Source organism: Salvelinus alpinus, chromosome 27 (genome assembly GCF_045679555.1).
Source record: "Salvelinus alpinus chromosome 27, SLU_Salpinus.1, whole genome shotgun sequence".
NCBI classification, from domain to species: Eukaryota; Metazoa; Chordata; class Actinopteri; order Salmoniformes; family Salmonidae; genus Salvelinus; species Salvelinus alpinus.
The window spans coordinates 39,583,397-39,597,710 of NC_092112.1; the positions used below are offsets into that span (position 1 = coordinate 39,583,397).

The window sequence follows — 14,314 nt, forward strand, 5'->3', positions numbered from 1 at the left end:
CAAATCCTGCAAGTTCTGTATCAAAATCTGAGTCATGTATAGAGAGATATCAGACATGTTAAACATATCAGATATATTTGCTGATCTGCCTCATGTGTCATGAGCCATTTTTGACTCATGTCTCTTATCATTTGTGTTTGTGTATATTTGTATTATATCGTATTTTGTAAATTGTGTGAATCCCTTTCTTTTTTGTGGGTGGTTTATGATTTGTTGGCCCTAACATTTGTTTGTCTATAGTTTTTTTTCTCTCACGGTAGTTGGACTTCACAATAACATAGTTCCTCTTCTGTTGTCATTCAGGACAGGAGGATAGACTACAGATGCTTGCTGGCTCTGTTAAAGTCAAAGTCATGTCAGTGACTCTGCAGCTAAGTATGTTCTTGGATTATTTCTCTTCTCGTGTTTTCATTAATATGTGAGGCAATCATTTGAGGAAACAATACAAGTTAGTGTTGCAACACAAGTTTTATTCAGAGTAAGAGATGTCAACACCAGCGTGATAAAAATCGTACAAACTTCACAATTTCAAATGAAATATCACAGCAACTTGTGATCTTAAACATACAAAATTAAAGATCAACAAAAATCATGCCATGTGGTACCAAAATTAAGTTGGAAAGTTTGCAAGAGGGAGAGAGGGCACAGGGGAAAGGATAGAAGGAAATTAATGTTGTATAAAATCCTTTCATCAAAGCATTACTCAAAATAAATCGTAATTGTAGCAGTTTAATCGATTGATGAATTCACAAATATTCATATGAAAATTCTTCTGCACTCTAGCATGTGACATGTTAGTGTTCTCTATGTAAATAATCACAGATAACCTTTTACATTTGTTATTACAATATGTACTGACTGTTGGTGAGTAGGACATTTGTGCTTAAAATTCCCATTTCCTTTGTATCAGTAAGAATAATTGACTAAAGAAAATAGTACAAGCTGTCGATCTATCTATAGCGTTACTTTATTGGCAAAAAGCTGCAGACACAAAGCTTTAGACACAGGCATATGGAGTCATATGGAATGTGGACCTCAAGTCTAGTAGGAGGTCCAAAGAGATGCTTTGAAGTGTGAGATCAGGTCAATGACTAGCTAAGCCTATAGCACCCTCATGTTGACTATCTAGAAGGGATGTCTGAATTGAACTTGACTCACTCAGCCCTAAGTCTCGCGGCTGCATTTAGACAGGTAGCCCAATTCTGATATTTCTTTCACTAATTTGTCGTTTGACCAATCAGATCAGTTCCCGAAAAGATCTGACGTGAAAAGATCTATGTGATTGGTACAAAAGACCAATTACTTGAAAAAATATCAGAATTGGACCGCCTGTCTAAACGCAGTCCTGGACTTCACACTCTAGGCTACTTCCAAGGACAGTACGTCTTAGATACTGTTGCCATATACAGTCGTTTAAATTCAAATAATGATCTCTATGTATTGATATAATTGGGACATACTCCCCATGATGTGCATGCACAATAAACTGTATTAAGAACACATTTATAATCCATTATTAGAGTCATCTTCAGCAAGTGCATGTCACATGGTTATGCCAATTTGTATAGGAAATGTAATTATTAATAAGTAAATACTATGTAAGGGTAGATTTGTTGCAGTTGGCTGATGATTAAAAGGTTATGGCATTATAGGGGGCTGACATTGACACTCACATTGCATTATAATGGTGTTTTTAAGTACTATGAAAACATTTATTGAGGGTGTCTCATAGAAAGGGATAGCAATTTCCTCATGAAATTGTCATCAATCATAGAAACGCTAGTAAATCGTGGACCACTATTAGCAATATCACTTCCGTTATTCTTTGCTGTTATAATAGATATCAATAAAGTTTTTTACCAATAGATCCATTTTTAGGACAGAATCAGAAAGCAATCTTTAGCTCGTGTCATGTTGTGTGGCTCAGACACATACTATGCATGATTGCAAAGACATTTCTACTGAACAAGTGCAATAATATACTATGACAAATGGGGGACATTGACCCTGTAAGTCCAGCGCATCAATCAGCCTTTATAAAGATAACTTTTCTACAAAACTTCTGACCATCAATTTGACCCTTCAAGTACCTCTAAGTTTCAATCAAAACATCAAAACAAAGGTGTTCCTGTGCAAAATCGAACATGAGAGAACGAAACTCATAAACTCATCCATCTTTCATTTTGGAACTGATCGCCGCATGATGAATCCCGAAAACATGATTGTATTAAAAGATTTATACAAAACTTAATACATTTACATTTAGTAAAAAGATTTATCAGCTCTGCTAATTTTATTTATAAGAAATTGCATATACCCAAACTTTTTTTTCTATATAGATTGCATCCCATATCTAAACAAGTGATTTAATCATTGTTATACCAATATTGCTGATAAGTTGACCTACTAGCTATTCAATAAGATTTACGATTAAAATAAATTAGTCACGCTAGATTGTCTCCTACATTTCCCATAGCCATTGGTCATCCCGCTCTGTGTTTGAAATGGAAATAGTTTAACAGCACAGATTACTAAGACTTTTTATTTCTAACTTAATGAAGTACAGTCCATTCTAGATGATGGGAGTTGCACCACTTAGTTTCCGTCTCATGATGCTTGAAATTTGTCATATTTATACATAGTTTCTTCTCGTACTTTATTTAAACATAGACATTATTATTAGTCTCCACACAGACCACTGAAGACAAAGAGTTTTTTCAAACATTGTTACAAAAATCGATACATTTACATCCATTAAACAATCTTCACACCAAAGGTCTTTTTTTGTATTCTATTAAATCACAAAAAGAAACGCTTATCTAAAAATGATTGCTCCTCACATTGCCCTCATCTGGCTCCCGACCCATGGGACTCAGTTTAGTCCTTTTTATCAATAAGCGTTCAAATAATGAATGAAACAAGCGTACAATTAATAAATACATATACACAAAAATGTGCATACATTAGCAGCTATAAACAGTACATCGCGTTATATTAGGTCATATGAAAATGTACAAAACGTGTATGTTCTTTTAAACTTTTGCCATTGGGAACTATTTTTAAAGCAAGGCAAAAATATCATAACCATGGAGCTCAGAGCATAACAGTGTAATAAAAGAAACATGATGGTAATTTACAGCAGCAAAAAAAATCCTGATCCATTCTCTCTTTTGACCCTTTTTCGTTGCTTTAACATCATTTGATTTAGCCTCTGACAGTGCCTTTTTCGCAGGTAGATAGGCTACTACACTTGGATGCCTTGCACCGCTTGTTTGATGTTCTCCAATAGGGCCTTGTTCTCTGGACTCTGGTATTGGTCCTGATGGGTGTACATATCTGTCAAAGTATTCACATAACTATCAAAGTTGTGTTCATTCATTGGCTCCTGTGAGGGGAAAAAGACTCCAATGAGGAAAATGGTACATACGCAATTCAGTCGGATTTCATATTGATGATCAATTCATTTTCTTTCAAAGAGAAGGGAAGGGAGGGAAAGAGAAATTGTTCAGGGAAGGACACTGACAGCTGCAAACATTGTAAGGACAGTATGGGCACTGGGGTGTATACAATACTTCATCAATTTCATAAAATGTAACCATTTACATAGTCCTATGTACACTACAGTTGACCTAACGCAGCTCCAAAACATGCAAAGTCCGTGTAGATTGATTTTAGCAACTCATAGAAGGCATGATGGTTGATGCTTATCTCATGGAGACAAAATTATGACTGACATCACATAAATAAACTAATATAATGTGTGCAGCTAGTGAGATGTAGGAGTTGTGGGAGCCATTTCTCAGATAGGAGCACACACTGTAACAGTAGCATGAGCAGACAGACAGACAGACAGACAGACAGACAGACAGACAGCCATTGAATATGCAATAGCAGACTGAACATACTCGCTTCCTTGACTGTGACTGTGTTATAACTGTGTAAATATGGCTCGTGGTGTTACTCCATCACGGCCACTTCCTTGTCAGCAACAAAATTCTTCTAAGAAGCCACAAAACGTCTCTCTAAATATGACCAAACCATTGAATCGTCGTATAACGCAGCAACATGTATGGACAATTGTGATGCATAAACACCACAGAGAGTGTTCACGAGTATAGGAGGAAGACTTAAGGGAGGAGATGATAGTGCAGAAGAAACGGATAATAATTAGACTATGAAAAGGAGTCTCTTACTCTGTGGGGCATCTGTAAACAGCAGCTATGTTTAACTGGGGCCTCTTTCTGTGGCATCGGTTTCTACAGGAAGAGGTGTGAAGAGAATAGAGATAGATATAATTCTATTAGCCTGCTGTAAAAAAGGGAGCAAAATTCTAGCCTGGTCGCAGATATTTTTGTGCTCTCTTGCTAATAGTTATTTTCATGACGTTTGGCATAACAATGACTATAGCAGTTGGCTATAACACAAACAGAAATGGTTCCAGGCTAGCAAAATGCTTTATAACCCTACTAAAACGTGATCCCCTCACATTAATGGTTGGACAACAGGGAGCCATATTCAGAGGGAGAGATTTCATTCATTACTAAGCAACTTTGGTGCCTTTTACATCAAGCAATATCCAATCAGCCCTGTTCTTATTCATACGCAAGAGCTGTAATTGGATAATGCAGGCACATGACACGTCAAGGCAGCCATGATTTATTTCTCAACTGAAACCAAGCAGGGGGGAGTGTGTGTGTGTGGGTGGGGGGGATTATTAGATTATTAGTCTGTTACAGGAAGTGTTGTAGCACAGAAGCATATGAACAGCTGAGAAAACAAGTGACAAACAGAAAGCAGCAGATGAAACAACCCAACTATGTCATTGCAGTCGGCCCTTGTGTTGCAATGATTTTTCAAGCACATAACAGGGTAAGAGATGTATTTTTTCCCCCGAATTCTTTATGTGTTCTGTTTAAATGGCATCAACAAACAATCAATATGGAAATAAACATATCCAATTTGGTAGAATGAGTGGAAAAAGCCACTACCATGATATGACCATGTCTTGTTTTCACTCATGTTACGTTGACTAATTTACTCCAAATGGCCCTGGGTTTCAACACTTGCAATCATGGAACGTCAAAGTGGCATGCTTTCAAGTGTGCCATCTAGTATCTTTGACAACATAGCCTTTTTACCTAACCCCACGTCCTATTTCCCCATAAACCCGTTCTTGATTCCTACGGCATCTTAGTTCGACTTGATACAGTGCTTGTTCGACAGTAACTGTTGTAGGCTAAGTTGTGATGGTACTTACCATATGTGGGAGCTGGATATTAGCTAAGCTGTTGATGAGAGACTGGCTGAGGTTGGCTAGTTCATGCAGTAGGGAATCATTCTGCTGCTCAATAACTTTGTTCTCCTCCTCTATGGACTTCAGGTTAGTCTCCATAGTGGTGATCTGGGAAAGGAGAGAAAGAAATGCATTGAAGTTGATGAACCAGAGTGACTGACTGTTTGACAACTGACAACAGCGGGTTCTGTCTGACAACGGAGGGACTTCTTATGGATCCTTAAAAATGTACTGCGCTAGTCATATCACAGTTACTTGGGGGGATGAAACATCAAAATCAAGTTAAATGCATTTGATCTAAGCTTTTAATCCAGCAACCTGTTTCAAAATTTGCCCAAATTTAGCATGACTGATTGCCCTATAATAATTAATGAATGAATCTCCATTAAGTGATGCATGAACCTTACTTGTGTCCTAAGTTTGATCATGTCTGATTCCACTTGATTGTTTGATTCGTTTAGATCTTTGATTTCTGTATCCAGCTGTTTGATGTCCTCATCATTTTCTATTCCTAGAAAAGGGGAAACATAAAATGCACTGTGGATTCAGCTCGAATATGTTTTGATAAAACCAGGAAGTGGCATAGTCAAGGGGCATTCTGACTGGTATTTGTGCCTGGTTATTACCTTTGCTTGCTCGTTGCTTGATTGTTAACATTTCTACCCCAGTCATTCTGGCTTTCTTCATGGCTGAGGTGGCACGGGGGCAACCAGAAAGACTGAGGAAAAAAGGCATATACACGACTGGTGAATAAAATCATATTACTCCAACCCTGCTGGTCTCAACCATAATTTACATTATTGATCCAATACTTGGTTACATTTAGACACAGTTACATGTAGACACATCTACACCAGAGCCATGCAGAGCGCCACCCACCTCCGATGGGTCAGGAAGCTCCCGCTGACATGTCCTGATCCATCGCAGCCCGGGGTCGGGCACGACATGCCGTCTGTCTTCCCGGACTTCCATGCAAACTGGGAGCCGTTGACGTAGCCATCCTTCTGCCGCTTGGCCGCCAGGGGGCAGCCCGACGCGCTGCGGTGGGACGCGTACTTCCCCGTCACGTGACCCTGTCCATCACAGCCTGGGACTGGACACCTGCGGAGAGGAGGGGTCACAAAGGTCAGTCAGGTCACGACCTCGCTCTCCTCACTTGCAGCACACCTGTCCCTGGTAAATGTCATCCACACAATACAAAGACAACTAGAAAAAGATTAGCTACTCTAATGAAAACTGTCTCCGGTTTATAGACATTTACTCGTGGTTCTACATTGTCCTTCAGAGTGACATTTGGGCTGATTAGAACTAGCACAGTGTGTCTGCGGGCCGATCCACCCCGGCAGTGGAGAGGTCAGTGTTAATTATGACTGCAATGTTAATGATGATGGTACATCCAGTGAACCTCGCAGGGATAGAGGTGGCAGCAACAGCTGTGCAGAGATTGGGAGGTGATTGGTGAAAGGACACATAGTGAACTTTAGATGATTTGCGGCAAGGTCATATGCGCTTAACATTATGGCATTCCTTAAGTGGTGGAAAGGTAACCTTTACTGTACTGTACCCACTAGGTGTACTACACTGGTTGTAGAGAATCAGAGGGGAAATGCATGACTATGACTTCAAGAGAATACAGATGTAGGATCTTAATTTGATCACTCTTTTGTTGCTGAGAATTTTCCTGCATGGCAGGAAATGCAAGCTTGCAGTGTATTCAAGGTTTAAAAAGGCTTCTAAAGTTTGTACTTTTCACTTTAAAATGTCAGACCTGATTTTCCCTTGTGAAAAATGTATTAAACCCTACAAAAAATGTCCATTAATTATAATCTACATAATAATTCACATTTCCTGTTGCTGCGGGATTATTTTCCTGCTGTAGCAAACTGGCTCAAATTAAGATCCTACATCTGCATGTTGACAAATTTACCAAGATGCTATACTACTATCCGTTCCAACCCTCACCTAATTGGCTCCTGGTCGTCCTTGTCCTCCTTGCTGTGCAGTATCTTGATCCCGCTCTTCTTCGCCCGTGGACAGCCTGACAGACTAGAGGGGAAAGGTCTTGTGCAGTTCACTACCATCTTAAGAGTATGAGTACAACATCAGTACATTTGCAGTTCATCAAAAGACAAATCACATTTCAGAATGATAGCTCTGTAAAGTTGGTATCAGATGGTTTCAAGACAAACCATGTAACCTATACACTACTGTTCAAATGTTTGGGGTCACTTAAAAATGTCCTTGTTTTTGAAAGAAAAGCAAATTTTTTGTCCATTCAAATAACATCAAATTAATCAGAAATACAGTGTAGATATTGTTAATGTTGTAAATGACTATTGTAGCTGGAAACAGCTGATTTTCTTTTTAATGGAATATCTACATAGGGGTACAGAGGCCCATTACCAGCAACTTCTGTGTTCCAATGGCACGTTGTGTAGCTAATCCAAGTTTATCATTTTAAAAGTCTAATTGATCATTAGAAAACCATTTTGCAATTATGTTAGCACAGCTGAAAACTGTTGTTCTGATTAAAGAAGCAATACAACTGTCCTTCTTTAGACTAGTTGAGTATCTGGAGCATCAGCATTTGTTGGTTTGATTACGGGCTCAAAATGGCCAGAAACAAATATCTTTCTTCTGAAACTCGTCAGTCTATTCTTGTTCTGAGAAATGAAGGCTATTCCATGCGAGAAATTGCCAAGAAACTGAAGATCTCATACAACACTGTGTACTACTCCCTTCACAGAACAGTGCAAACTGGCTCTAACCAGAATAGAGAGAGGAGTGGGAGGCTCCGGTGCACAACTGAGCAAGAGGACAAGTACATTAGAGTGTCTAGTTTGAGAAACAGAAGCCTGACAAGTCCTCAACTGGCAGCTTCATTAAATAGTACCCGCAAAACAGCAGTCTCAATGTCAACAGTGAAGAGGCGACTCCTGGATGCTGGCCTTCTAGGCAGAGTTCCTCTATCCAGTGTCTGTGTTCTTTTGCCCATCTTAATCTTTTATTTGTATTGGCCAGTCTGAGATATGCCTTTTTCTTTTTAACTCTGCCTAGTAGGCCAGCATCCTGGAGTCGCCTCTTCACTGTTGACGTTGAGACTGGTGTTTTGCGGGTACTATTTAAGGAAGCTGCCAGTTGAGGACTAGTGAGGCGTCTGTTTCTCAAAGTAGTGCTTTTCTTTCAAAAACAAGTACATTTCTAAGTGACCCCAAACTTTTGAACGGTAGTATACATGCATATACGGTAACAAATGACTATCAGAGCTCAGTGAAACTGAAAACAGAGAAGTCTAAACAATCCACACACCAATACAACTGTCAGGTATGCACTACAAAATAGGTAATATACTGTATATGTATCTATGCATCACTGTCTTCTACAATCTGAAATGTTAGGGGCTGCTGAATATCCTGCGTGGCTTTTTGTCATTATGATGGGTTGCAAGCTACCTCCTGTGCGAGGCGTAGTTCCCAGTGATGTGTCCAGACCCGTCACATGCCGGAGTGGGACACCTGGGACAGAGGGGACAAGGAGAGTGACTACAGGGGACAGGGTAATACCAAAGCTGACAGCATCAACACTTATCAGGCTATTGGTCTGCTAGGCTACGTAAAGACTAAAATATAGAATGCACAATTGTCTCTATCAGAGACACTGGAGAAATAGGGTTATGCTTACTTGAGGTCTTGGGCATTGGTTGTCATCATACTGCGGATGCTTTTGTCAGCTAACTGGCAGTTTGAGAGACTAGAGAACACACAGACATACAATGATAACATCAGATGTGGAAAATGGTCGCTAGGTAAAGAGGGTATACTGAATGTCAAGTAGTAAAAAGGGGATGACAAAATAAGCTTGTTTTGGTCTTACGTGATGAGTTCCTTCTTGCCCTCCTTGCAGACGGAGTACTTGTGTTTGGGGCTGGGCATGGTCACGTCCCCTCCATAGTGCTGCTCATCCAGAAGGTCCTGGAATGGGTCCAGGTCATCGACCTGGTGGAGGGATGAAAAAAAGGAAGACTACATCATGTCATCAGGTAGCCTATGACCATAACATTGGCATATTCACACATCCTACATTTGTTCAATTAGTACACGATTACAATTCGTACTCATATTCACATCCCACATATCTCACATCCCCATTTTTTTTCAATTACTCAGCAAGATCCAATTTCTTGGTATCAAGCAATACCGAAGAAACCCTCTCCCCTCAATCTCAATGCTCATGCCCCCCTCAAAATGTTTCATCCATGCCTTATTAGCAAACCCAATCACGGTTACGACTACACCCCTTCAACTTCAAGCTTTTTCATCTGACATTGCAAGTGTATCAATTTACTGCATGGGTTGCTTTGTGTAATAGCAGAGATTCAAAGTGCAACGTGTAAAGATGATCTATCAGGCACTAACTATATAATGCTGCTGAGCCTTAATGTATCTCACAAACCACGAATCCACAATTGTGTGCGTCAATCAGTCACTGGGTGAATCTCAAATGTATTTCCTTGATTCCACTTCTCCTCTTTCCTTTCCTCCTTCTCAGAGGGGAGGAACCTCAGATCTTCTGCTCCAATGTGCTTTGGGAAGGAGACGATGAGGGAGGATGTGAGGTATCAAGGAAAACAATTGAGATTCACTCATTGAGTCAATGCAGTACCGGTAGCATCCACTAGATGTCAGTGAAAGACTATCAGTGGATACTGGATACCCCCCAAATCAAATCACCATTACCTGTGTGCTGCCGGTCTATGGCTCATTAAGGAATATTGAACACTCGCAGAGAGTAAAATATTTTCTGGATAAGCCACCTTTGAATTGTGCCTCCACTGCAAGAGACCATTGGAATATAATAGAGGACTATTCTGTTCAATAGATTTCAATTTTGAACACAAAAAACACATTACCCCATAACTACATTACCCATAATGCTGCGGCCCTTCCCCATACCTCTTTGTGATCGTCGTCAGTGATGCGCTTGATCTTGGTGTAGTCCACCGGCAGGTCCCAGCAGTCGGCCTCACTCATCTGGTAGCAGCGGCTGCTGTTGAGCAGGGCCTGGCGCTGGGGGGACATGGGCTGCAGGGGCGTCAGCACCGTGCCACTCCCCTCAGGACCCCCAGGCTGCCCACGGCTCACACTCAGGTCCAGGGTACTGTTGTCATCCACGTCCCCATCAGGACTCTGTCAGAGAGAGGGAGATGGAGGGAGGGATGAAGAGAGAAGGGGGAGAGTAAGGTAAATAGAATGAAAGAAAGATGAGAAGGAGAAGAGAGCAAGGGAGCACGATAAATAGATTGTAGGAGGTAAAGAGGAGAGAGAGAGAATGGAGAGGGTTGATAGAGGGAGAGAAGCAGAGAGAGAAAGCGAGGGAGAGACTAATTACTCCTCCTCTTTGGCCCACTCTGCAGCCCGCACTGTGGTGGAGAGGAGATTAATGTACAACACAGGGAATATCCCCGCGGCTCTCTGATGATGATGATGATGATGACGATGGTGCACACAGAGACAGACTGCGCCAGAGCAAGACCATGTCCTCACAGAGAGGTCACTCTCTCTTGCCTCTGCACAGGGGGCATGATTACTAGAAAGAGACCAAGAGAGGGAGTGTGAGAGCAAGAGAGAGAGAGAGCGGCAACTGAAATGCTCATTGATCCATTCCAGGCTGTCTTAAAAAGCCAAGGGCTCCAGTCCACCGCGCCCAATGCATCTCTTTGTCTCACAGTGTTAGATACTATACTGCTCTCATGGCTGTGCGTGCCCTGCACCGGGGCTCTAAATTTAAAAATATATATTGGTAGCACCGGTGCACCATTGGTAGCATAACATCAAATTTAGGAGCACCAGAAAATACGTTTTTATTGTATCTACTGAGATATAGCCTATGTGAATTCTAGTTACTTCTGAAGCACATGTTGTGCTTTAGATTAAAAAAAAAAAATGTAACCATGTAAATACATTTGTTGATATAAAGAAAGCTAAAACGTTGATACAAATACTTGTCATTGAAATTAAAAAGTCATTCGTGGAATATTAGGTTTCCACATTGTGTAAAAGCACTATTTTCCTATTGAGATGCATTGCATTGAATATTGTGCACTGTCTCTTTAAGAATGTCAAGTTTGTGATGATGACATGCAAGATATCTGACATGTATTCATTGCCATGACCATTGAGCTCCTCAAGAAGCTATCCCCTTTCCTTTCTTTCTGTCCCCAAATGTTTGGATATACTGGTAAAGTTACCAGGTTGTTAGCTAGCTATTTAATGAGGTAACAAACTGCGGCCCGCAAGTAGTTTTAGAAAGACCCACGACATGGCTTGTGAATGTAAAATATATATATATATATATATATATACTGTATATATTTAGGATTTTTTTTTTTTTGCAGGGTGATCCCAAATTAAAACTCCAGGTCAAACAGCAAATTATTTTGCCAAATTGGTCGCTCTTTAGAGCAGGCTGTACCCCATAATGCAAGGAATGTGCCACACACAGAATCACAGGATGCCAGGTCAGACTGCATTATTCTGTAATAAGCAAAGCAGCAAAGCCTAAATAATATGGCATAGAAAAGCATCTGACACCTAACCTTGTGGAGGAGGCCTCTGACTCATTGTTGACTGACTCAGATAAGGGCCCACTTTTCACTAGAACTGACTCAGACAAGGGCCCACTTTTCACTAGAACTGACTCAGACAAGGGCCCACTTTTCACTAGAACTGACTCAGACAAGGGCCCACTTTTCACTAGAACTGACTCAGACAAGGGCCCACTTTTCACTCGAACTGACTCAGACAAGGGCCCACTTTTCACTAGAACTGACTCAGGGTGGCAGTAAGGAAGATATAATATCCCCATTTTGTCAGAGATATAATGCAAATGTAGTCTGACAGATTGAAAGAGCAATAAAGAAAGCACGAAAGATAGGGGCAATAAATAGACTGAAAGGAGAAAGATAGGGGCAATAAATAGACTGAAAAGGAGAAAGATAGGGGAAATAAATAGACTGAAAGGAGAAAGATAGGGGAAATAAATAGACTGAAAGGAGAAAGATAGGGGAAATAAATAGACTGAAAAGGAGAAAGATAGGGGAAATAAATAGACTGAAAGGAGAAAGATAGGGGAAATAAATAGACTGAAATGAGAAAGATAGGGGCAATAAATAGACTGAAAAGGAGAAAGATAGGGGCAATAAATAGACTGAAATGAGAAAGATAAGGGCAATAAATAGACTGAAAGGAGAAAGATAAGGGAAATAAATAGACTGAAATGCAGAAAAATAGGGACAATAAATAGACTGAAAGGAGAAAGATAGGGGCAATAAATAGACTGAAAGGAGAAAGATAGGGGAAATAAATAGACTGAAAGGAGAAAGATAGGGGAAATAAATAGACTGAAAGGAGAAAGATAGGGGAAATAAATAGACTGAAAAGGAGAAAGATAGGGGAAATAAATAGACTGAAAGGAGAAAGATAGGGGCAATAAATAGACTGAAAAGGAGAAAGTTAGGGGAAATAAATAGACTGAAAGGCAGAAAGATAAGGGAAATAAATAGACTGAAAGGAGAAAGATAGGGGAAATAAATAGACTGAAAGGAGAACGATAGGGGAAATAAATAGACTGAAAAGGAGAAAGATAGGGGAAATAAATAGACTGAAAGGAGAAAGATAGGGGCAATAAATAGACTGAAAAGGAGAAAGATAGGGGAAATAAATAGACTGAAAGGCAGAAAGATAAGGGAAATAAATAGACTGAAATGAAAAAGATAGGGGCAATAAATAGACTGAAAGGAGAAAGATAGGGGAAATAAATAGACTGAAAGGAGAAAGATAAGGGAAATAAATAGACTGAAAGGAGAAAGATAAGGTCAATAAATAGACTGAAAGGAGAAAGATAGGGGCAATAAATAGACTGAAAGGCAGAAAGATAGGGGCAACAAATAGACTGAAAGGAGAACGATAGGGGCAATAAATAGACTGAAAGGAGAAAGATAGGGGAAATAAATCGACTGAAAAGGAGAAAGATAGGGGAAATAAATAGACTGAAATGAGAAAGATAGGGGAAATAAATAGACTGAAAGGGAGAACGATAGGGGAAATAAATAGACTGAAAGGAGAAAGATAGGGGCAATAAATAGACTGAAAGGCAGAAAGATAAGGGAAATAAATAGACTGAAATGAGAAAGATAGGGGGAATAAATAGACTGAAAGGAGAAAGATAGGGGAAATAAATAGACTGAAAAGGAGAAAGAAAGGGGAAATAAATAGACTGAAAGGAGAAAGATAGGGGAAATAAATAGACTGAAAGGAGAAAGATAGGGGAAATAAATAGACTGAAAGGAGAAAGATAGGGGAAATAAATAGACTAAAAGGAGAAAGATAGGGGAAATAAATAGACTGAAAGGAGAAAGATAAGGTCAATAAATAGACTGAAAGGAGAAAGATAGGGGCAATAAATAGACTGAAAGGCAGAAAGATAGGGGCAACAAATAGACTGAAAGGAGAAAGATAGGGGCAATAAATAGACTGAAAGGAGAAAGATAGGGGAAATAAATAGACTGAAAGGAGAAAGAAAGGGGCAATAAATAGACTGAAAGGAGAAAGATAGGGGAAATAAATAGACTGAAATGAGAAAGATAGGGGAAATAAATAGACTGAAAGGGAGAACGATAGGGGAAATAAATAGACTGAAAGGAGAAAGATAGGGGCAATAAATAGACTGAAAGGCAGAAAGATAAGGGAAATAAATAGACTGAAATGAGAAAGATAGGGGCAATAAATAGACTGAAAGGAGAAAGATAGGGGAAATAAATAGACTGAAATGAGAAAGATAGGGGCAATAAATAGACTGAAAGGAGAAAGATAGGGGCAATAAATAGACTGAAAGGAGAAAGATAGGGGAAATAAATAGACTGAAATGAGAAAGATAGGGGAAATAAATAGACTGAAAGGGAGAACGATAGGGGAAATAAATAGACTGAAAGGAGAAAGATAGGGGCAATAAATAGACTGAAAG

The 14,314-nt window shown here is 39.8% G+C and overlaps 1 protein-coding gene and 1 long non-coding RNA gene across 10 annotated transcripts in view; one reads left to right on the forward strand and one right to left on the reverse strand.

Moving 5' to 3' along the window:
• Window positions 1-449: 449 nt before the first annotated feature.
• Window positions 450-14,314, reverse strand: part of myt1la (myelin transcription factor 1-like, a) — a 49,342-nt gene continuing 35,477 nt past the window's right edge. For 3 of the 9 annotated variants that reach the window (XM_071370631.1, XM_071370630.1, XM_071370636.1), the window contains exons 13-23: window positions 10,246-10,479; window positions 9,167-9,315; window positions 8,975-9,043; window positions 8,746-8,808; window positions 7,256-7,354; window positions 6,173-6,394; window positions 5,920-6,011; window positions 5,701-5,804; window positions 5,258-5,401; window positions 4,194-4,256; window positions 450-3,385 (exon numbers count right to left, since the gene is read on the reverse strand). In XM_071370631.1, the coding sequence (XP_071226732.1) occupies window positions 3,245-3,385; window positions 4,194-4,256; window positions 5,258-5,401; window positions 5,701-5,804; window positions 5,920-6,011; window positions 6,173-6,394; window positions 7,256-7,354; window positions 8,746-8,808; window positions 8,975-9,043; window positions 9,167-9,315; window positions 10,246-10,479 (1,380 nt within the window). In that variant the 3' untranslated portion in view covers window positions 450-3,244. The remainder of the gene's footprint in view (window positions 3,386-4,193; window positions 4,257-5,257; window positions 5,402-5,700; window positions 5,805-5,919; window positions 6,012-6,172; window positions 6,395-7,255; window positions 7,355-8,745; window positions 8,809-8,974; window positions 9,044-9,166; window positions 9,316-10,245; window positions 10,480-14,314) is intronic. The other 6 variants (XM_071370634.1, XM_071370633.1, XM_071370632.1 and 3 more) reach the window with 6 other exon arrangements.
• LOC139556553 (uncharacterized) lies at window positions 4,725-6,063 on the forward strand. Its single transcript, XR_011671143.1, has 2 exons — window positions 4,725-4,869; window positions 5,381-6,063. It is a non-coding gene; the product is annotated as an uncharacterized lncRNA (long non-coding RNA).